At 42.2% G+C, this 25,199-nt stretch overlaps 1 protein-coding gene across 1 annotated transcript; it reads left to right on the top strand.

Moving 5' to 3' along the window:
- The first annotated feature begins 938 nt into the window (after positions 1 to 938).
- On the top strand, positions 939 to 25,193 carry LOC111609431 (NLR family CARD domain-containing protein 3-like). Its single transcript, XM_023337889.1, has 9 exons — positions 939 to 960; positions 1,095 to 1,214; positions 18,196 to 18,274; positions 18,436 to 18,664; positions 18,804 to 20,595; positions 21,033 to 21,206; positions 21,418 to 21,591; positions 24,462 to 24,508; positions 24,658 to 25,193. Exons 2-9 carry the CDS (start codon positions 1,174 to 1,176, stop codon positions 25,185 to 25,187), a joined length of 3,066 nt encoding a protein of 1,021 aa, XP_023193657.1. The 5' UTR covers positions 939 to 960; positions 1,095 to 1,173; the 3' UTR covers positions 25,188 to 25,193.
- Positions 25,194 to 25,199: the final 6 nt, after the last annotated feature.

Raw genomic sequence — 25,199 nt, forward strand, 5'->3', positions numbered from 1 at the left:
CTTGTTGTAGAGATTAATAATTAACTAACTAAAATACTTCCTGTTCAGGTTGAATCAGTGAATGTAAATGTTGCTCCATGTCTCCATCTAGTGGACTGATAGTAGAAGTGCAGCAGCTGATGGCAGCTTCCTCTGCCTCTCTGCTGTCTGACTGCATTCACCTGACACTGATATGAAGCAGAGAAGAAGAGCCAATCAGAGGAGGAGCAGCTGATCTTTTTCCAGCTCTAATGATGTAAAGGATTGATAGGTATTTTCCTTTCGAACCTAAATAAAAGAAAGAACCACAGACAACGTATATGAATTTTATGTAGAGCTTTTGCAAAAGGAGAACGCTCTATCAAAACCTCTCCTTCGATCAGTTCTACAGAGCGTTCTGGGCTGCCCTTACAACGGCTCCTGTTTTTATTGTCAAACAAGGACAGGCAAGAGGGCAGTCAGGAAAAACAACAGAGGTCGTAAAGCTTCTAACCCAAACATCTAACAACCCAGGTCCAGATGTGATATCTGATCAAAGGTCTGAGCCCGGTTCAAATCTCGGTCAATACTGTCAAGAAAACAAAATACGACTGTTCACAGGTAGTTACTAAATTAGGGGGTGTTCTTGCAAAAGGGCTGAGAAACTCAGTGTTATCTATTTCTCGTAAAGTTGAACAGACAGTAGTGACCTCCAGGTCATTTAAAGAAGAGAACACTTTAAACAGAAAATCACAAAGATCTATAGACTGAATGTGAACTAAAGTAAGAATAAAATGATAATACCAAAAAATCTCTAACAAGGATGATCAGAGTTGATGTGCAGATGAATGATGTGTGTTTCCTCTGCAGGTGAAGGTAGAAAGTGTGTGTGAGCTGATGTGAATTCAGCAGCATGGATCAGTGTGAGGACAGAGAGGAGGGAGTCCCTCCCTCTAAAACCACTCTGTGTGGGGAAGATGAGAGCCAGAGCAAAGGTCAGAGGTGAGGTCACCATCTCTAACTGTCCACAGCCCTTTTCACACAGCGTTCACTATATCAGGCCAGAACAGACGTGGTGATGAAGCTGCTGCTGCTCCTCTTTGCTGATTAAGTTTTAATCATCATGTTTCTGTCAGGATCCATCAGAGACTCAAACCAGAACCAGAACCAGAACCCAGCTGTGTGTCCTTTAAGAGCAACAGGTCAAAGGATGATATGATTGACTTTAAATCTCCTGGATCTCCACCATCAGAGAGGTGAGCTGTTTCTAACTGCTGTAACTGTTCTGTTTATATCTGTTATTATGACCATCCAATATTAATTTAACACACAAACACAAAAGGCAGAAGTGAGTTTAATTTCTAGATTGATATTTGGATTGTTCTCTAAATCTAAATGTAATTTATTTTCCAGACAGAGTAATGCTGAAAGAAAAAAGGCTTTTATGAATTAATTTTATGATTAAAGTTTCATCTCTGTGGTTCAAACATCATCCAACATAGTGGATTATTAACCATTTCTACAGTTAAGATAAAAAATATCTCATGTGGATATCTTTCAGAACCAGATGGTCTCTAACATACATAAGCTATTGGGTCATTCTCTGAATTCGGTGCATTTTGTGTCTCACAGGTTTATCTCAAATATTTTATTCATTTATTTATTTGAGTTTATTTGATAGGGACAGACACACATCGACATAAACACACTGAACAAAACAGCAGTCCCATGTTTGCGTCATAGCGCTACAGCAACAGCTAATTCACAGCACTTGTCCCTAGATGGGCTTTTAAAAAGTACCTCTAAAGTTAAAATGATGATCATTTAAAATAGCACAGCTTGATGTTGACGACATCTACAAACAAACAGTGAAACATGAAACATCAAAAATGGGTACAGTTGTGTTTTTGACATAACCAGAGTTTAGTTTGTTTCTTGAACGTACTAAAACTGGTTACAGACTTTAAATCAACAGGAAGTGAGTTCCAAACTGCAGATCCTCTCATGGACAGAGCACTTTGAGCAAACGTGGTTCTTCGAAAGGGAACCTTACAGTTTCCATCTAAAGCTGCTCTAGTAGATCTGCTGTTGCCCTGCAGTCTCTGTATGCAATTACTTAATGGTGTAGGTGCATATCCATTTAAACACTTAAAAATCAATTTTAAAGATCATAATTTATAAAATCAGGAAAGTCCAAAATGCCGAATTTAGCCAAAATGTGACAATGATGGAATCTAATTGGCTTTGATATAAAACCTTCAAAGCCTGATTACAGAGACTTGCTAATGGTTTGAGTCTAGTTTGACTAGTCTGAGACCAGAGAGCAGCTCCATAGGAAAAATGTGAGAGGATCATTGAGTTAAAAAACATCTCTGAACAGTGAAGTGTTAAACAATTTCTAATAATTTTAAAACAGTTTATATTTGATCGAACAGTTTTGCTGATTTTGTCAACGTGGCTCCTAAAATTTAACTGAGCATCCAGAATTATTCCTAAATATTTTTCTTGTGATTCTTGCTCAATAGGGTCCCCATTGATCTGAATATTCAAGGACTGTAATGATGTTTTCTTGATTGAAAAGCAAATACATTTTGTTTTCTTTGTATTGAGAGTTAAACAAGAATCATTTAGCCATAATGATAATCTCTGCAGGCTGTTGTGAAGTTTTTCACTGATTACAGTACTGTTCTTGTCTGATGTATAAACAATAGTGTCATCAGCAAACATTTGCAATTTAACTTCAGGACAAATATCAGGAAGACTGTTAACATGCAGACTAAAAAGGACTGGACCTAAGATAGTCCCTTGTGGAATCCCTGTTACTGTTTTACAGAAGACAGATTTACTATTATTGATGACAACACACTGTTCACGATATTTCAAATATGATTGAAACCAAGACAATGATCGTTCTGAGAAATTAAATGATGAAAGCCTTGAGATCAGTAAGTTGTGGTTCACCGTATCAAAAGCCTCTTCAAGTCCAGGAAAACTGCACCAGTGATTTGTCCCCTATCAAGTGATTGTTTAGCATTTTCAAGCAGCAGACTTATAGCACCGGTAAATCTAGAGGAGACAGACCCAGGCCCATTGTTGTCAAATTTTTACGATACAAGGACAGATCAACTATTCTGCAGAGCACCAAGGCACTTAAGGGATCTAAGATTTTCATTAACGAAGACTTCACGGATGCAGTAAGGAAAAGGAGGGCGGAACTAATGCCGGACTTAAAAGCAGCACGTCAAAGAGGGGACATTGCTTACCTACGTTATGATAAGTTGATCACCCATCCACGTACTAGTACCCCTAAATTATCCAACAATGTATGACAGACAGCCAGACATAGCTGACGTTCACTTCTGAAAGAGAAACATGCAACAGATCGCGGCCTATGAGGATATAGAGCTACCCGTATTCCAACACAGAAACTATCATCAGCAAGATATTGAAACTGACATTGATCCTGATAACAACTTCTATAATGTCAGCAATGATAGTTGTCACTATTACAGCGATGATCAGTTCAACAACAGCATTAAAACGGAACAAAAGCTGTCAATAATTCACTTTAATAGCAGAAGCCTTTATGCAAATTTTGACAGCATCAAACAATACCTCCAACAACTTTCACAGACCTTCAATGTTATTGCCTTATCAGAAACTTGGCTCAATAGTGATAAGGGCATAGACTTTGAAATCAATGGTTATGAAATGGTTTGTAAGAACAGAGAAAACAAAAATGGAGGGGGAGTAGCTTTATATGTTGACAAGAAGATTAATTATAAGTTGATCGAAACAATGTCAACTGTGATGGACAACATGTTTGAATGTGTGACTATAGAAATACTCGTGGAAAAAAGGAAAAATGTCTTAGTGAGTTGCATTTATAGAGCCCCTGGATCAAACATTGAAGTACTCAACAACTGGATAGAAGAAAAATTTATAACAATTAATCAAAAAATAACATTTTTCTGTGGGGATTTCAATATTGACCTTCTTAATCCAAATAAACATAGAATGACTGAAGAATTTATTAACACCATGTTCAGTCTAAGCCTGTATCCTAAAATCACCAGGCCCAGTCGCATTACATCGCACTGCGCTACCTTAATTGATAATATTTTTACAAATGTGCTGGAAAATAATTTAACTAGTGGAATATTAATGAATGACATAACTGATCACTTACCAGTGTTCATAGTCTACGACTGTAAGTGCAAAACAGACGATCAAAAAATAGAGACGCATTACAGACGGGTTACGTCTGAAGAGACATTAAAAGCTCTAGAAGCTGAGTTGTTGGCCTACGATTGGAGATTAATATATAAAATGAATGATGTGAATTCAGCATATGAAGAATTTTTAAAAACATTTAAAATATTATATAACAAGCACTGCCCAATCAAACAATATAACAGGAAAAGCAATCAAAAAAATGAACAGTGGATCACAAAAGGAATACAAAAGGCATGTAAAAAGAAAAACAAACTTTATAGAGAATTTCTAAAACATAGAACGTCTGAATCAGAAAACAAATATAAGAAATATAAAAATAAGTTAACTAATATTATAAAAACATGTAAAAAGGACTATTATCATAAATTACTGGATAGGAATAAAAACAACATTAAGGAAACATGGAATATTTTAAATAGAGTTATTAGAAAATCTAACAATAACAACTATCCAGACTATTTTATAGATAATGAACAGAATATTACTGGTTTGAAAAGTGTCGTCAATAAATTCAATAGTTATTTTGTTAATATAGGACCTCAATTAGCAGAAAAAATACCGACTACAAAAACTGCAACTCAGCAATATCAAATTGAGAATAATCCCAGCTCCTTATATCTCAACCCTGTACTAGAAGAAGAAATCATAAACATTGTGAATAAATGTAAAAATAAGACATCCACTGACTGTGATGATCTGGACATGAAAACTATTAAAATAGTAATTAAAGGAATCTCTAAACCACTAACTTATATTTGCAATTTATCATTTCAAACGGGATCATTTCCCAACAAAATAAAAATAGCTAAGGTCAAACCAATGTATAAAACTGGCAACAAACACCTCTTCACTAACTACAGGCCTGTCTCTCTTCTCCCACAATTTTCTAAAATCCTGGAAAAACTCTTTAAGAAAAGAGTGGAACAATTCATAGAAAAACATTCGCTACTTATCAGCAGTCAATATGGATTTAGAGCTAACCGGTCAACATCGCTGGCAGTAACTGACTTAATAGAAGAAATAACCAACGCAACAGATAGTAAGAAACTGGCAGTAGGGATATTTATAGATCTAAAGAAAGCTTTTGATACAATAAATCATGAAATCCTACTTAAAAAATTAGAACGCTATGGAATTAGGGGAGTAGTTTCTGACTGGATGAGGAGTTATTTAAAGAGCCGAAAACAATTTGTGAAATTGGGAGATGTGGAATCTGACTGGCAGGAGACTGTCTGTGGAGTACCACAAGGATCAGTATTGGGACCAGTTTTATTTAATCTTTATATAAATGATATCAGTAAAGTGTCCAATGTATTAAAATTTATCTTATTCGCTGATGACACAAATATTCTAGCCTCTGGCGACAATTTAGAGCATCTTCTCTCAACAGTCACCTCAGAGATTAGTAAGTTAAAGATATGGTTTGACCATAATAAATTATCCCTAAATTTGGACAAGACGAAAATCATGGTCTTTGGGAACTGTTATAAAAATACTGAAATCCAAGTTCAAATAGAGGACGTAACTCTAGAAAGGGTTTTTGCTAATAAGTTCCTCGGTTTAATAATAGATGACAAAATCAGTTGGAAACCTCATATTAAACATTTACAGAGTAAACTCAGTAGAAGTATATCCATATTGGCTAGAGCTAGACATGTATTGAATGTTGAATCACTTCATATTCTATATAACTCTCTGATTTTACCATATCTATCATATTGTTGTGAAGTGTGGGGAGTTAATTACAAGAGCTCTTTACATCCGGTAACCGTCCTACAGAAACGAGCCATTAGAATCATCCATAATGTCGGTTATTATGAGCATACAAACCCGCTCTTCACAATATCCAGAATTCTCAAATTTGAGGAGCTTGTAGAATTTAAAATGGCTCAATTTATGTTCAAAGTATCTAAAAAGTTGTTACCTGAGCACATACAGAGCACGTTTTCTGAAAGAGAAGGGGGGTATTACTTAAGGGGTCACTCAAACTTCAAGATCCGCAATTTTAGAACAACAAGAAAAAGCTTCTGTATTTCAATTAAAGGTGTAAAGTTATGGAACAAGTTACATGAAGATTTAAAACAAAGCAATAGCTTAACACAATTCAAAAGAAAGTACAAGGAGGTAATTTTCAATAGATACACATATGGGTGACAGAAAGCAATAAGGTGTGTATTGCAGATAACTTGGTGTAAGGGTTTAGAAAGACAAACCAGCATAAAATGGAAAATGTATAGGTAAATATTAGTAACTGTTACTTCTGACTGCCACTTTGATTTTGATTTTTTTAATGACAGTAGGACTCTAAAGTTTCAAGTGTTTAGGGGGTAGGAGTTTATAAGTTCCCACTTCTTCCTACCCCATTTTGAGCATGATATGTTAACTGAAACAAAAAATCTGTATTTTCTCTTCTTTTTTATGCACTTCTTGTTACTGTGCATTATTTTATTTTTATATTTGTATCATGTTCGAATAAATTTCATTTCATTTCATTTCATTTCAGTCTCTGTAGAATGATTACGTCTGAAGCCAAACTGAAGAGGATGCAGAAGATTATTACTTTCTAAATACAATAGTAGTTGTTCTAGAATAATTTTCTCCAGCACTTTTGACATGACCAGAACAAAACTTATTGGCCTGTAGTCACTGATTTCATGGGGACTTCCTGATTTAAAAATCGGTTTCACCAAAGCTTTTTTCCATGCATTGGGAAATTGCCCTGTTCTGATGGAATGATTAATTATGTGAGTTAAAGGCTCTACTAAAATATTGCTGTATTTTTTTAAAAACATTGTATCTAAATTATACAAATCGTTTGCGTAAGAATTGCTTAAGCTATTGATAGCTTTTTGAACATCAGAGTAACGAATTTCTTTTATCTCAAACAAATCAAAACACTTTTTGGTTGGTTTTGTACCATGTAAATCCATTGGAGCTGGTAGGAACTTTGATGCCAAGTCTTTAACTGATGAGAGGAAAAAATCATTAAATATTGTTGCTAGCTGAGCAGGATCAGTTATGATTTTTTCTGCTACCTTCATATTTGTAATCAGTGCGTACATTGGGGCTCAGTAAACTGTTTAACTGTTTCCAGATCGTCTTACCATTCCCTCCTGCTCCTGACAAAACGTTTATGTAATATTTAGCTTTAGATTTGTACATTTCTTTAACTACTCTGTTCCTCAAACTTTTAAAAAACAGCCAATCTGTGGTCCTTTTGAATTTAAAAAACAATTTTAGGGCATAGTCTCTCTGTTTCATTAACTGCCGAATGTCATCCGATACCCAAGGTAGCTGTATTTTTCTTCATCCCTTCATTTGAGTTTTTAAAAACTTATTCATAGTATTACAAACATTGAGAATATATGTATTACAGCAATCATTTACCTGATGCTGGTTTAGGACGTCATCACAATTAACTCTTGCTAATTCGGCCTCAAATTTGGGTCCAACCTTTCTTGGAATTTGTATTACAATCTGTTTCTGTGTATTATAATGACTGACAAAACGATTTGGAGGTAATTTTCTTCCAATGAGAGTGATATTGTGGTCGGATAAGCCGCACACTAAGTTATAGGTTTTTATGATTCGACCAGGTTTGTTTGAAAAGGTTAAATCTATTAAGGTTTGACTGTTTTTGGTGATACGAGAGGGACCATTGATTAACTGATGAAAATCTAATTTTGCTGTCAGTTCTCTATATTTTCATATAATGCAACCCACATTTTTTGACAAAAATCAAGTATTGGAAATATCCATGTGTCTTGGTAATATAACATACAAATATATTTTAAAATTATGTTTTGAAAGATTTAATGGGTTGTTGAATCGTAGAGGTCAGCCAAATGAGCATGTCCCCACTGACCAATGTTAATTTTTCACTGAATATAAAACAAATTAAACTAACCAGTAACTTCAACTTATTTGTGCCATTTTAAACATTTAAGGTATACTTTAATCTAAATTTAAAAAATATGAGAAAAATATATGAATTATTTATAAAATATTACTTTTTAATCATGTCCCTCCAGTTTTGTTTAACCCTGTAACAGCAGACCAATCCCTCCTTTTTATAAATAATGGTTCAGTCCAATTTCCTCAGCACCCTGGAAGTGACATCACTTAAGTTTTTTCCCGCTCACACTGTAAAGAGATTTAAGTGTTAATATAGTTTCTTACCTATATTTGATTATTTTTATCCAAACATCGTCATTGTCAAGCTCAACCTTTCAACACCTTTAGGCATGTAAATGATAATTATTGTTGTTTGGGAAAAAGTAAAGAATGGTCTTTGAAACATATTAATTCTTGTTTTCATCATATCATATGTTGCTCCATAACCTAGCTAATGTGGACTTATGGCAACTTTTAGTAAAAATCTTCAATCCCATTACAGTCTGGTCAACTGTTACAATGGGTTCAACCGTTACTTGATACATTGTTATGATTTTTTTTATAATAACAGCAAATATTAGACTAATATTTGTTGGACTGTATGCAAAGTTTAAAGAATGATTCAGAAACATAAAAAAGCCTGATTTAATGTTTATTTTAAAGTATATTTTTCTTATTTATGAAAAGAGCTTTTACATCAAGTTGCCATATTTTACTTATCAGTCTAATTATTATAATTCAGAATCAAATAAGATATACATACAATTAGTTATTTTAATCAAGGGACAGAGGAATGAAATTGTCCTGTTATGGGGTTGAATTTAAAGCAACTTAAGTAACAAAGAAATTCTTAATACTGTTTGGGATTTCATGAATAAGGTGGGGAGACATATTTTCCTGGAGGTTTAAAGAGTCTGTTAACCTTTCCTGCTCCGTCTTCTGACCGTGGTCGGAGGACACAGGGGAGCTCTTCCTCCAGGGCCGAAGTGAACTCTACTTCGGGGTTAACTCCTTCATACGCCTTGAACATGAATCACACGGTGGCACGAAGGTGGCTGGAAGTTTACTTTTAATAGCGCCAGCTTACAGTTGGAAGTTGACAGAGTTTTTCCTTTAGCTACTGCTCCGGTCGTCGGCTACACTCACCCCTCCCACATACTGTCTCCTCTTCGCTCCCCCAGCCTCCCGGTTCTTCTTGTTTACAGCACGCAGCGCCCCCCTTCGGACCGGAGGACGGCTGCCACACATCTCGCTCAACTACACTCAACATACACACCTCTTACTGAGCTATCATCTCATACAGTGGAGGCACTTTCCACAACACTACCCCCACTCTGGATGGCAATTAAGCAATAATTCCACTCCAGCTTTACAATGCATAAAACCGATACACAATCCCCATCGCAAACAAGAGATTACTGTGACAATCATTCATGCATATAGGTGAGGCGTAGCATCAAACCATAATTAGCCAGTGACATCATTAGCTCATTTAAGGTGTACCTCATGTGCAAAATTAAGCTTTACATGCAACAGGGGAGGAGAGGAATTACTCAGCAACATACATGACGACCGGGCAGGACACTAACTGATCTCCATCAGGTATGAGAAACATACGGCAAAACATGTCCTACGAGATAAACCATTTGCTCTGCTGTTAAATTTTCTTTGCAGTTCGAACAACTGAACAGTAATAAAGAGAACAGACACATGTGGCCTTGTTGGACAGGTTCAACTAACTTCTGGAACCTTAAACTGAGTCCATGGTCCTACTTGGAACTATCCATGTGCCGAACCGGTCTGGTGCCCTACGCCGGCGCCTGGATCGTCGAACCGGCGGGCCCAGAGGAGGTGAATATCCCACCACACCCCCACCATCCTCATGGTTGACATGGGAAGGGGATGATGGGACAAACACACCCAGATTGGGATCCTTTGCAGTTGAGGTAGGCAGCAGAGAACAGCCAGCGCCTCCACTGGTTGCATCAGCAAACAAACCCTGTAAATCCAGGTCACCGTCTGCAGAGTCCTCCTCTAAGGTTGGTGGTGGAACCTCAGTAGGTTCCCAGTGTTGACTTTGCTCCAGGACCCACACGTTGTCCAGAGGCTCCCGGCTGCGGTAATGCTTTAGCTGGTCATGGTGGACGACTTTCACCTTGGACCTTGGGTTCTTTTGTATCCGGTAAACTAGATCATCCAGTTGGCCTAGGATGAAGAATGGGCCTTCATATGATGGGAGGAACTTTTTGACTTTATTCTTGACATGACGTGTTCCTTTAATGAGATACCACACAGGGTCTCCAATTTTATACTGTGTGTGGCAGCAGTTTTTGTCGTACTGTCTCTTTGCACGTGTGACCGAGTCCCTCAGGGCTTCTCTAGCAATTTGGTGGGCCAGCTCCAACCGTTCCCGCATCTGCTGCACATATTCTGGAGCAGTGAGCTGGTGTTCCGAATCAGGGGGCAAACCTGCGACGAGGTCCACTGGTTCACTTACTTCTCGGCCTAACATCATAAAGTTTGGAGAGAAACCTGTCGCACTATGTTTGGTTGACCGGTACGCCATAACAGCATAAGGAATCATCAGGTCCCAATCCCAATGACAGCGTGCTGCTGTAGTAGCCAGGATCTTTTGGAGGGTGGCGTTGAAACGCTCGACCTGACCGTCTGACTGCGGCCTGAATGGTGTTGTGTGAGTCTTGTCTATCCCAAACAAACTGCACATCCCTTGAAACACCTCAGACTCGAAATTGCGTCCCTGGTCACTGTGTAGCGCTTGAGGGATTCCATAGCGGCACACCCACTCACTAGCAACGATACCTGCAACTGTCACAGCTCGCTCGTTCGGAATAGGAAATGCTTCAGTCCACTTTGTGAAGTAATCTTGTATCACAAGCACATAGCGGTTTCCACGCTCAGTCTCATTCAGTGGACCCATAATGTCCAGTGCAATGCGTTCCATAGGGGCTCCTACCTGGACTGTTCCCATAGGAGCCTGCGGTGTCTTCTGGGGTCGAGCCCTTGATGCACAGCTGGTACAGGTTTTACACCAGAGGGCAACATCCTCCCTCATGTGGTACCAGTAATACCGGGTTCTTAATCTGGTCAGGGTCCGCTCTACACCAAAATGTCCACCCACTGGCCCCTCATGCATCTGTCTCATCACATCAAGTTGTAGTTTACGTGGCAGCACAATTTGTGGGTAGAATTGGGTGTCATCAAGGCAATAGAACCGACGGACCAGAACTCCATCTCTGAAGTAGAGTCGTTTCCATTGAGTCCAGTATGTCTTAGTGGCTGGGCTGCATGGCGAGACAACAGGCCACGGGGGGCGTTTATCACTAGCCTTCATCCAGCTGCGTATGGGTGCAATGTCCACATCAGCATCCTGGGCCTGGCTCAACTCCCCCATGGTCCAGCCATGAAACAAAGTCATGTCAAGAGTCTTAGCCACATATATTTTCTCAGTCAATTTCAAAGTGCACCCATCAGTTTGAACATTGTGATGCATTCTATCTGTATCAGTGGAAATGTTTTGGTCTAAAGTCTTTGTATCTGTTGTAAGGGTGTTTTGACTTACCCCCACTGGACAAACCTCTGTGGTGGATGGTTGGTCCTCCTCCCCCACTGAACTCAGCAACAGGGAACTGATGTCAGAGTTCAACTCACACTGGACAGCCTGATGGTTGATGGGTTTGGATGATGTTGAGAGGTCCTGCACTTTACATGGGCAGGACTGGCGGCAGGGTCTCCTGGAGAGGCTGTCGGCATTAGTGTGCTGTCGACCCGGACGGTGGATAATCTCAAAGTCATATTCAGCCAGTTTCTCAAGCCATCGAGCTAACTGTCCTTCTGGCTCTCTCATTTTGGTCAGCCAGCGCAGACTGCTGTGGTCCGTACGCACCTTAAACGGCCGGCCGAGGAGATACTGACGAAAATGGGATGTGAAATCCACTATAGCCAGAAGTTCACGTCTTGTTGTGCAGTAGTTTTGTTCAGGCTTTGCCAACTTGCGACTGCCATAAGCCAACACTCGTTCCACACCCTTCTGCCTTTGCGACAGTACAGCGCCGATGCCGGTGTCACTTGCATCAGTATCGAGTACCATTTCACCGCAGTCCAGGGGATAGCCGAGAATGGGGGCTGAGATGAGGAGACTCTTTAATTCGTCGAAAGCAGCCTGGTGCTCAGCATGCCACTGGAAACGAGCATTTTTCTTAGTTAGGTTGTGAAGGGGTTCAGCAATGGATGCAAAGTCTTTCACAAATCGCCGATAGTATGAGGCCAAGCCAATGAAACGTCGAACCTCCTGAATGGATGACGGCGTGGGCCACATTTGGACTTTTTGGACCTTGCTGGGGTCCGTAGCTACACCATGTTCAGACACTATGTGACCTAGGTAGGCCACCTCCCGGCGGAAAAAGCAGCATTTGGCAGGTTTTAGTTTCAGGTTAGCTTGTTGGAGCCTGTAAAACACCTGGCCAAGCCGCCGCAGCATCTCTGGCACATCCCTCGCCAGGACGATGATGTCATCCAGGTAGACCAAACAGGTCTCCCACTGCATGCCAACCAGGATGCGGTCCATCAGCCGCTGGAATGTCGCCGGGGCGTTACACAACCCAAACGGCATGACATTCCACTCGAAGAGGCCCGTCCTGGCACAGAATGCAGTTGCTTTGCGTGCTCTTGGCGTCAGCTCCACCTGCCAGTAACCCGAGGTAAGGTCCAACGTGCTGAACCATCTGGCAGTAGACAGTGTATCCAGCGTATCCTGGATGCGGGGCAGGGGATACGCATCCGGTATGGTTCGCTCATTGAGAGCCCTATAATCAATGCAGAGCCGATATGTCCCATCCTTCTTACGTACCATAATTATGGGCGAGGCCCAGCTGCTGTGGCTGCGTTGGGCGAGACCATTCTGCAGACTGTCGTGTATCTGCTGGTCGGCGTATTGCTGCTTCTCTTTCGCCATTTTACGTGGATGTTGTTTGATCGGGGCACCTGGACGAAGTACAATATCGTGCTGGACGAGGTTGGTCCGGCCCAGGTCAGCAGGCCCAGTAGAGAACACATGTCCATAAGTAGAAAGCAAACATTTAAGTTGGAGGCGTTCCCCATCATTGAGGCCTTTAGAGCTCTGAGTATAGAGCTCCTCTAGGTGCAGAGGAACCACCGGAGAGCTGACTGGCGAGTCTGCGGCTGGGGAGGCACAGGGAGGCTGCAGGGCCTCAGCTGGTTGGAGGAGACCAGCCAGGGATCCTTCTTTAATGGTCACAGCTTTATTGCCAGGATTAAAGAGGCGAAGGGGGACCGTTTTGGACGTCTGGGGATGAACTAAGACTCTAGCGAGGAGCACTTTGTGCTTCTCAATAAAACCTTTAGTAGGGCTAAGTATCATGTCGCTGCGGGCTGTCCCACTTAGATGCATGCTGCCCCTCACAACATACTCCTGTCCTGGTTCCACCACCACAGTTCTGGATATTTTCACTGCATGCGACTTCGGGTTAGATTCAGGTTGGTAGTAGGGCACTTCTTCACCAAACAGGGTGATGCGGTGTCTGCCGAAATCAAGACGGGCTTCAGCTTGTGCGAGGAAGGGATGGCCCAGCAGCACTTCTAACCCTGCTATCTCTGCTACAAGAAAATCCACATCCACCTGACGGTTGTTGATGTGGACAGGTATCTGGGCCTCACCCAGCACTGGCACATCCACAGGTCCCACCCCAAGTAAAGTCTCAACATTTGATGGATACAGTTGAGGTCTCACGTCAGGGTGGATGGAATTATAGTAGCGCAGCGGCAGCACATTTCTCCGCGCCCCACTGTCCAACACAGCACACACCTCCACTTCGTAGATTTGCATGTGGATACTCATTTCTTGGCTTTGGTCTTTCAGGTGGAGCACAGTAGGTTCTTGGGTGTCACAGGGGGAGCTGCTGGATGTCAAATCTTTGGTGGTCTTGTGGGGAGAAGGGCACTGCTTCTGGATATGACCCCAACCTTGACAGTTATGGCAGCGGACTTTCCCTTTTGTAGAATTTTTGCGGTTATTAAAGGCCGAGGGTGTGTGTGTGGCAAACCAATTCGGTGAAGAACTGATTACAGGTGTAGTTTTGATAACTCTTTCATGTTTGTCATTTGCTCTGACCACAGCAGTTCTCGGCCGTCGTTCAATCATGCTGCGGGCTCCTGGCTGCATGGCACTGGTGACATAAGCTGCAGCCCTTTTGGTGGTTTCATGAGCATGAGCTATTTCATATGCACGGGCGAGTGTGGCTGGTCGTTGCTCTAATAGTTTCTGGACTATTTCTGCATCACCCAGCCCATTTGTGAAAACTTCGACAGCGATAGAGTCCTGTTCAACTTCTGCCCTGTCGCCATAAGCCACCGTCACTTTCCCATAAATATCATCTCTGAATGCATGCAGGGCCTCTCCATGTTTTCGTACTCGCTGCCTTAGTTCTACTGCCACCGCAGCAGCATGATCAGAGGATGGACCATATGCAGTTTCCAGTTCGTCCACCAGGCGGCGGTAGCCCCACCTGGAAGAGCGAGGATTTCTGTGGACAATGGCCCCTGCTGCGCCAACCAGGCAGAATTTCAACTGCACTGTCATCGTTTTTTCGGACCAGTAGTTCGCTTCGGCGCAGCTCTCAAACCGGTGCAGAAATTCTTTCCATGGTGTGGTGCCGTCGTATTGTCCCGGACGCAAAGTGGGGACCCTCTCCCTAGGATCTCCATCCTCCTCACTGTCGGACAAAGGCTGCTGCAACATGAAACGGGTTTTATTGGCTTTTAATCGGGGTTGGGGCCGTGCAGGGGTTTGCCTGTAGCTTATAGTTCCATCCAGCTTAGGGGTACATTGCACGGCGGGAAATGCCACAGGGTTAAATGGGGCCGGCGTGCTGTGTACAAAGCTTCGTACATGAGCAGGAGCGAATGGGTTGGAGATACAATTATCTTTCGTTTGAAACGTGGGGGCTGGGTAGTAATGCGTCCCGTCGTCTGCATCCCCCCCATGGGCATAACCTTGACATTCAGCAGCAACGAATGGGTTGGTAGAGCTAGCCTGTGGTTGAGCGGGGCCGTATTGCGGTGCGAGCATGTCCCCTCCTTTGGCGTACGAGCCGAAACAGCGTTCGTCACACAGAAAAGGGTTGTAATGTTCACATTTCCCCACCGCCACATCTTCAGTAGCTTTTCTACACTCTGCACCCTCGCAGGACACATCCAATGTCATGAACGGGTTGGAATAATCTGTTTCAAGCCCATAGTTTTTACGGGAGTGACGAGCGGCGGCGTCCATCTTGCAGTTGTTCAGCAACGGGCTAATGCAGTCTCTCGGCTTTATTGCTAACAGCTACTATCTCTCTTATTCAAAGCTCACCACTCGTCCAACAAGGCGAAGAGGTCCCTTCGTGGTCGCCAGTGTTAACCTTTCCTGCTCCGTCTTCTGACCGTGGTCGGAGGACACAGGGGAGCTCTTCCTCCAGGGCCGAAGTGAACTCTACTTCGGGGTTAACTCCTTCATACGCCTTGAACATGAATCACACGGTGGCACGAAGGTGGCTGGAAGTTTACTTTTAATAGCGCCAGCTTACAGTTGGAAGTTGACAGAGTTTTTCCTTTAGCTACTGCTCCGGTCGTCGGCTACACTCACCCCTCCCACATACTGTCTCCTCTTCGCTCCCCCAGCCTCCCGGTTCTTCTTGTTTACAGCACGCAGCGCCCCCCTTCGGACCGGAGGACGGCTGCCACACATCTCGCTCAACTACACTCAACATACACACCTCTTACTGAGCTATCATCTCATACAGTGGAGGCACTTTCCACAACAAGTCCTTCAATAGATGCAGTGATCAAAAACACAATTTATTGTGGTATATTTTTAAGTAATCAGACGCCAAAATGTACCGAATTTAGAGAATCGCCCAATTACTGCTGATGAATAACGGGGACAAAAATGACCCATAATGAACTCACTTTTCAATCAAGACACATAAACTATCATGTTGACATGACCTGTGACCCACAAACATTTAACTGCATTTTCTTCTGTTTAGCATCAGCTTAATTTTTCTAAATAAAACAGACTCATTTATTTAATCAAATATCAATATTAAGACAGAAACACAAAGGCAGAAGTAAATTTCTGATAGGTATTTTCTCGACCTACATAAAAGAGAACCACAAACAACGTTTATTAGTTTTCAACCAAGCTTTTGCAAAAGGGGGAAGACACAGAAAACTGCTTCTTCAAGACGCTCATCATGCGTTCCCACACTCTGCTGCAGTGCTTAGACTTAGACTTAGACTGACTTTATTGTCATTTTGCAAGCACAGGGTGTATACAGAACGAAATTTCGTTGCATACGGCCCAGGACAATGTTTTGAGGTTCCAATGTTATGAGGTTACTCCAGAATAAAATAAAATACAGTATAAAATATGGATATAAATATGAATATAAAATATGAAGTGCAGGACTGACAGTAAAATGGAAGTTATTTAGCTCTGTACATGTGCAAGGTATGAAGTGGAGACCAGTTTTTGAGTGCAGTCCAGTTAAGAGTTCAGCAGTCTGATGGCAAGTGGGAAAAAGCTGTTTCGGAACCAGGTGGACCTGCACCGGATGCTGCGGAACCTCTTTCCAGAGGGCAGCAGGGAGAACAGTCCATGGTGGGGGTATGAGGGGTCACTGATGATGTTTTGGCCTCGGGACACGCAGCGCTGGGATGAAATGTCCTGAATGGAGGGAAGGGGGGCCCCGATGATCCTCTCCGCTGTCCGCACCACTCTCCTCACATTCTTCCAGTCGGAGGCGCTGCAGCCTCCACACCACACAGAGAGGCAGCTGGTCAGAATGCTCTCTATGGTGCTTCTGTAGAACGTCTTGAGGATGGGCGGGGGCAGGTGTGATCTTCTCATCCTCCGCAGGAAATACAAACGTTTCTGTGCTCTCTTGACCAGAGACGTGCTGTTCCCAGTCCAGTTGAGGTCATTTGTGATGTGCACCCCCAGGAATTTGGTGCTGCTAACCACCTCCACAGCCGAGCTGTTGATGAGCAGTGGAGCGTGGTTGGGTCGGTTCTTCCTGAAGTCGACGATCATCTCCTTCTTCTTGTCAACGTTCAGGATCAGGCTGTTGTCTCTGCACCAGTCCACCAGCTGCTCCACCTCCTCTCTGTACTCCAGGTCGTTGTCGTCTCTGATGAGGCCCACCACCGTTGTGTCGTCCGCGAACTTCACGATGTGGTTGGAGGCGAACCTGGGGACGCAGTCGTGTGTCATCAGAGTGAACAGCAGAGGGCTCAGGGAAGGCGTGAATGGGATGTGGGAGAGTGATCTTAACAGAAAAGGGCTATTCTGATAACAAGGAAGGAGGAACACATAAACTACATTCTACACACAGGCAGTTTCACAAGTAAGGAGTATTTCAGTAGAAAGGGAAACAGCTGCAGAAAACATGTTCAAGGTTAAGGGAAAAAGCAAGTTTTGTCTTTCACACAGTTTAACAAATTCCTCCTCTCTGGGGTGCGAACACTAAACCTTTAAATGAAAAACAATTTAGTAAAACTACTAATGTAAGAATGATAACAAAACATTATTGTACCAATTTCATTTCTAGGTTTATATTTGGATTAGTCTCTAAGTCTGATTAAACACAGAATAATGCTGAAAGACAAAGAGGACCCCACATGGACACACACCCACATATCTCAAACCTCCTCCATGTCCACATCACCTCAGATCTAGTCATCAGAACCTGATGGATGTCCCACACTGTCCTGAAGACCTGTGTGGACAGAGCCTTCACTTCCACTGTCCCCAAGCTCTGGGAAACTGTCTCCACCAGCATCAGATCTAATGACAGTTTGGACAGTTTGAAGTTCAGCATCAACCTTTTAAAATGTCTTCTAGGTGATTTTGGTGTTACTGCTCTTCATCCTTGTAGTTCATCTTCCTCTTTTTAACTTCACTCCATTTTGTTCATATGATGCTCTGTTTTTCTGCCTCAAGTACATTTAATGTGAAACTCTTGACTTCCTCTGTGAATACTGCTGGATGAATATTTCCTGACTTCCTAATTGTTCCTGGTTCCTCCACAGAGTGGACCAGCAGAGCTCAGAGGTTCCCAGTGGTCTGTCTGCCCAGCAGCATCAAACACAACTGGACTCAATATTTATGGTCTGTACATGTACAATAACTACTTTTCCATGAGTTCGGTTCACAGTCATCTCCATGCTGCACTTTGTAGACCAGAGGAGTGTCAGTCTGTCAAACATCCATCTGGTGTTTGGCTCCATGATTTCAGTCTGACGTTTCCTTCATCTATTATTCTATTCCAGACGTTGGAGGACAACATTGTCACTTTTCTGAAGAACGAGCTGAAGAAGATCCATAAGATTCTGAGTCCAGATGACCCAGAATGCTCAAAGAGTCAGAGAGATGATGATGAGGTGTTGGAAGGTGAGGATGAAGAGCAGAGGAGGAACAGCAGAGAGGCAGTGATGAAGATCACACTGAACTTCCTGCGGAGGATGAAGCAGGAGGAGCTGGCTGACCATCTGCAGAGCAGTAAGAGGATTTCTACAAAGGTTTAACCTGATGAATAAATCACACATTTACTGAAATTTGAAGAGATGGAATCACATGCAAAACATCTTGAGAATAAAATTTTATTTAGTTCTTGATTTTATTTTTTGTCTTATTTTAGAACGTCTTGCTGCAGTTTGTCAACATCAACTTAAATCTGGTCTGAAGAAGAAGTTCCAGTCTGTGTTTGAGGGGATTGCTAAAGCAGGAAGTCCAACCCTTCTGAACCAGATCTACACAGAGCTCTACATCACAGAGGGAGGGACTGGAGAGGTCAATGATGAACATGAGGTCAGACAGATTGAAACAGCATCCAGGAAACTACACACATCAGAAACAACAATCAGACAAGAAGACATCTTTAAAGTTCCACCTGGAAGTGATCAACCAATCAGAACAGTGATAACAAAGGGAGTGGCTGGCATTGGGAAAACAGTCCTAACACAGAAGTTCACTCTGGACTGGGCTGAAGACAAAATCCACCAGAACATCCAGTTTATATTTCCATTTACCTTCAGAGAGCTGAATGTGCTGAAAGAGAAAAAGTTCAGCTTGGTGGAACTTGTTCATCATTTCTTTAGTGAAACCAAAGAAATCTGCAGCTTTGAACATTTCCAGGTTCTGTTCATCTTTGATGGTCTGGATGAGAGTCGACTTCCTCTGGACTTCCACAACAAGGAGATCCTGACTGATGCTACAGAGTCCACCTCAGTGGACGTTCTGCTGACAAACCTCATCAGGGGAAAACTGCTTCCTTCTGCTCTCCTCTGGATAACCACACGACCTGCAGCAGCCAATCAGATCCCTCCTCAGTGTGTTGGCATGGTAACAGAGGTCAGGGGGTTCAATGACCCACAGAAGGAGGAGTACTTCAGGAAGAGATTCAGAGATAAGGAGCAGGCCAGCATGATCATCTCCCACATGAAGACATCACGAAGCCTCCACATCATGTGCCACATCCCAGTCTTCTGCTGGATCACTGCTACAGTTCTGGAGGATGTGTTGGAGACCAGAGAGGGAGGAGAGCTGCCCAGCACCCTGACAGAGATGTACATCCACTTCCTGGTGGTTCAGACCAAAGTGAAGAAGGTCAAGTATGATGGAGGAGCTGAAACAGATCCACACTGGAGTCCAGAGAGCAGGAAGATGATTGATTCTCTGGGAAAACTGGCTTTTGATCAACTGCAGAAAGGAAACCTGATCTTCTATGAATCAGACCTGACAGAGTGTGGCATCGATATCAGAGCAGCCTCAGTGTACTCAGGAGTGTTCACACAGATCTTTAAAGAGGAGAGAGGGCTGTACCAGGACAAGGTGTTCTGCTTCGTCCATCTGAGTGTTCAGGAGTTTCTGGCTGCTCTTCATGTTCATCTGACCTTTATCAACTCTGGTTCTGACATGATGAAAGAAACACAAAGATCTAAGAAATCTTCATTACTTAATAAATCTTACCTAAAATCTCTCCATCAGAGAGCTGTTGACCAGGCCTTACAGAGTCCAAATGGACACCTGGACTTGTTCCTCCGCTTCCTCCTGGGACTTTCACTGCAGACCAATCAGAGACTCCTACAAGGTCTGCTGACAGAGACAGGAAGTAGCTCACAGACCAATCAGGAAACAGTTCAGTACATCAAGGAGAAGATCAATGAGAATGTGTCTGCAGAGAAAAGCATCAATCTGTTCCACTGTCTGAATGAACTGAATGATCGTTCTCTAGTGGAGGAGATCCAACAGTCTCTGAGTTCAGGAAGTCTCTCCACAGATAAACTGTCTCCTGCTCAGTGGTCAGCTCTGGGTTTCATCTTAGTGTCATCAGGAAAAGATCTGGATGTGTTTGACCTGAAGAAATACTCTGCTTCAGAGGAGGTTCTTCTGAGGCTGCTGCCAGTGGTTAAAGCCTCCAACAAAGCTCTGTAAGGACACAGATTGTTACTGTATTTTTTATAGATAGGAATCTGCTAATTATGAGGTAAATATTCATGTTTCAGTTTATATATTGGTGCATTGTCTCTTTATTGGGGGTGTTGCACAAAATAGAAACAGACTTCCTTCAGCAGCTGGACATAGTGTTATATATTAAAGCAGCAAAACGTCTCCACTGTTAAAATGGAAATTGGATTAATATAGTTAATTGTGAAAATTTATAATGCTATTTCCAACCTCCTTGTTACCTGTAGTTCAGTTCTTTGAGGCTGGAGGTCCAACTATAGAATGAACCAGTTCACAACAAATGCAAAGGTTGTGTAAAATTAGATAGTTCCTTCTCTGTCCAATAAGAAGATTGTTGATATGAAAGAACATAAATTTTGAAGAACTGTTTAATAACAGATTTTTCTCTCTGTCTCCTCAGACTGAGTGACTGTAACCTCTCAGAGAGAAGCTGTGAATCTCTGTCCTCAGTTCTCAGATCCCAGTCCTCCAGTCTCAGAGAACTGGACCTGAGTAACAACAACCTGCAGGATTCAGGAGTGAAGCTTCTCTCTGCTGGACTGAAGAGTCCAAACTGCAACCTGGAAACTCTCAGGTAACTCTGGACACTTGACAAATTGCTGCATCTTAGGTGCAAAAAGAAACATTATTACTGATCCCAGCAGTTGCTTGGCTTTCTTATTTATTCCACATGTTACAAATCCATCCATCCATCCATCCATCCATCCACCATCGACCAGTTCAGACTTTGGGTTCTACCTCAATGTTCTCATTTTCTCATCATGTGATGAATTGTGTGTCTGCAGCTTATCAGGCTGTTTGGTCTCAGAGGAAGGCTGTGCTTCTCTGGCCTCAGCTCTGACCTCCAACCCCTCCCATCTGAAAGAGTTGGACCTGAGCTACAATCATCCAGGAGACTCAGGAGTGAAGCTGCTGTCGGCTGGACTGAAGGATCCACACTGGAGACTGGAAGCTCTCAGGTATGGAGGAACCTGCTGCAGGAGCAGAGAAGGTCTGATAGAGGAGGAAGAGGGAGAAATGTCTTTAGTCAGTCTTGTGACTAAAGACTGTGTGTGAGTGTGATGGGTTAAATAGTTTAATAGGGACTCTGACTAAATTAATAAAAGAAGTTCAGTTAGATTTTCATGATGATCTACTGATGGCAGAAAGGACTTTAAAACAATATTTGATGGAGCTCCAGACCAATCAGCCCCAAGAAGCAAAGATGAGAAGAAAAGTAACTCCATGTTGGTCAGATGGATGTTTAAAAGTTATGGGAGAGAAAAATAAAGAACTTTAGATTTTAAACAAAACTCACAACTTTCAGGATTTAATAAAATATAAATGACATAAAAAGTGAAGAAAACTATTCATGAGGCAAAGAAAGAAAGTGAGAATTTTAACAGTTTCATCCATTTAGTAGTTTGATCTCCACCAGGGGGCGACATCTGGAAAATGATCCAAAGAATGAAAGGAATCAGGAGAGAATGGAAATCCCTTGTTTTCCAGAGGAAATGAAGAATTGCAGTGAATGATGGTGAAAAAGTAGAATTGTGCTCTGTTGACTGTGGTAGAAAATAAAAACAATAATAAGACCTTTTAGACAGATCCAAGAAAAGACTAATGTGTTTAGGTTCTCAGTAGTTGGGAAAGCTTTTGGGATTGTTCAATAAAGTTTGGGAAAAATTCCCAACGTCTTGGAAAAAGGCAGAGACCCTTCATGTTGGAAAACCAGGGAAATATCCATCCGACCAATCAGATTCCAGATCCACAGCTCTGACGTCACATTTAGGATAAATAATGGAATCGTAATAAGAGAAAGAAAAACATTTTATTGATAAAGTAGAGGGATGATATCAGCCCATCAGATGGTTTAGAAGAGGGAGAGGAAGCATCATGGGACTGCAGAGGTCCTTCACCTGATCCTGGTTGTTGGGACAAGAACTTTGTTACTGAACTTAAGGACATTTTTCATGTTTCTGTACGTAAGTAGATTTAATGATGGGAACTTTTACTCCACTACATTTTACAGTATCTGTACTTTCTACTTCACTACATTTCTATAAAGCGTTGCGTTACAAGTTACATCCAAGTTACATCCAAGTCGCTTTGCGCTTTTTGATTTGTTGGTTAGTTTGAAAGTAATCAATGATTCTGGTGCCGCCTTTGCCTCCCTGATATCATGAACTGCTAGCTTTCAAAAATTCACCATCAAATCTGAAAAACATCGAGGAAAGTTAAGCTGCTAAACGCTGTCTGAGTTTTGGGTGTTAAACTGATTTAGGTTAGAGAAGTTTTATGTAATCTTACCAAACTTCTAGTTTAAATCGACTGCAATAAATAAAACAATTAAATAGTTGTAAGCAGCTGAACTGGCAGTAACATTGATTACTGCGGTCGGGGCGCATGGAGCGCAGCGTCTCCTGCCATGAATGTCCCAGTAACGTTAAACTCCTCCACATCCTGGTTACTGAATTAATGTGAATAATCTCCATCTCATATTTACATTTACAGTCATATTCAATAAATTAGAATATTGGTTCCCATGAGGCTCGTTTGTCAGGTTTTAAAACAACTTCAGCAGATATTAAACATATTTTTCATGCTTTCTTACTTTTACTCAAGTAAAAATGTTAATGTGTTTCTTTTACTAGAGAACATTTTTGTCTGTTTATTTGTACTTTTACTTCAGTACATTGTTTGAGTTCTTTCTCCACCTCTGGTGAACAGCCAGTAGGTGGCGCTAGAGTCAGGAGGAGGCAGCCTGGAGAAAAGGCTGTTCCTCCCTGATCTGTTTCCAAGCAGTCAGAGTGTAGAAGTTGAGAGCTGGAGAAGTTTCCTCCTGTTGCTGCAGCAGCAGAGATGTTCTGCTTCATGGACTAAATCAGGTTGGAAAGAGGAGAGATCTTTACTGAGCTGCTGGATAAATGCTTCTGAAACATTTCAACTCTTTCTGGAAACTAATGAGACATAAAAACAATGGATGTTTTTACCATCCAGACCTTTAGAACCAGTTCAGGTCAATAATTCAGTTGTTTCTGTGGAAGATGAACAGATTTGATGTGAAATGATGAAATTCTTCATTTCTATCTGATGTTCCAGCAGATCTGTAGAAAATGGAGCTGCAGCTCTCAGATATTTCAGTCGTCATGTTTTCTATCAATGAATCCACTGATTAAAGCAGGAATCTCATCTCCATGTTCTCCTCCAGAGGTTCCCAAGGTTTGTTCCTGGAAGCTGCTGCTGGTTCCTCCAATCCAGGCTCCGCCCCCTTTAGAGGAAATCTGTCCATATATGGCATTAAGAGTGACCTTGATGCTGCAAAGCTTTGTTCAGGGATGAGATGTCAGGATGTTAGTGTCAGTCTGTTCCAGGCTTTAGTTGTTCTCCTCATGAGGAGCTGAAGTTTCTGACAGGAACGTAGAGCTGAACAGGAGAAGAACTTGAAGCTTCTTCTTGGCCTCTGATTGCAACAGCAGGACAATCCAACATTTTAGTCTGACTTCATCTGGAAATATTTCTTTGACCCTGAATCAGTCTGAAGGCAGGCCAGCTCCTCATCAGAGCTGAGATCTTCTCTGTCCTCCATGCTGGAAATGTACAAGTCCAGCAGCTCCTGATCAGTGACATCAGAGCGTGACATCATCAGTAGGGTGATGATGTCATTTCCCTCTCAAAGCAGCTTGGAAATCTGAGAGGAAAGATGCAAACAAAGACTCTCTGGACTGTTGGATCTGCTGGTTCTGGACTGTTCCTGTCTCAGTGGAGGACAATGTGTGTGAGAGAGACATGTAATGTCCATGTTTGCTGCTGAAAGAGACTGATGGTCTGACCCCCCTCCTCCTTTCAGGGTGGAGCCTGCTGGAGTCCCATTCTTGACACCAGGTCTGAGGAAGTGTAAGTGTGTTTTTCATCTGATTCATGACAACAAAGCAGCTCACATTCAACCATCTTCAAACTGTCACATCACTCATTCAGGAGTCATCATCAAAGTGTCAATAAATGATCAATAACTGCAGCTGGATTGTGTTTGTTCTCTCCATCAGATTCCTGTCAACTCACCATCGACACAAACACAGTGAGCAGAAAACTCAAACTGTCTGAAGACAACAGGAAGGTGACACATGTGGAGGAGCTTCAGTCATATCCTGATCATCCAGAAAGATTTGATTTTCCTCAGCTGCTGTGTAGAACTGGTCTGACTGGTCTCTGTTACTGGGAGGTCGAGTGGAGAGGATTGGTTTATATATCAGTGAGTTACAGAAGAATCAGGAGGAAAGGAGACAGTAGAGACTGTGTGTTTGGATGGAATGATCATTCATGGAGTCTGAGATGCTCTGATGTTGGTTACTCTGTCTGGCACAATAACAGAGTAACTGGTCTCTCCTCCTCCTCTGTCTCTAACAGAGTAGCAGTGTATGTGGACTGTCCTGCTGGCATTCTGTCCTTCTACAGAGTTTCCTCTGACTCACTGATCCTCCTCCACACCTTCAACACCACATTCACTGAACCTCTGATTCCTGGATTTAGGTTCTTGTGGCCCAGTTCTGGTTCCTCTTCAGTGTTTCTGTGCTGAGTTGAGTCTAAA

This window comes from Xiphophorus maculatus, chromosome 8, assembly GCF_002775205.1.
Source record: "Xiphophorus maculatus strain JP 163 A chromosome 8, X_maculatus-5.0-male, whole genome shotgun sequence".
Lineage (NCBI taxonomy): Eukaryota > Metazoa > Chordata > Actinopteri > Cyprinodontiformes > Poeciliidae > Xiphophorus > Xiphophorus maculatus.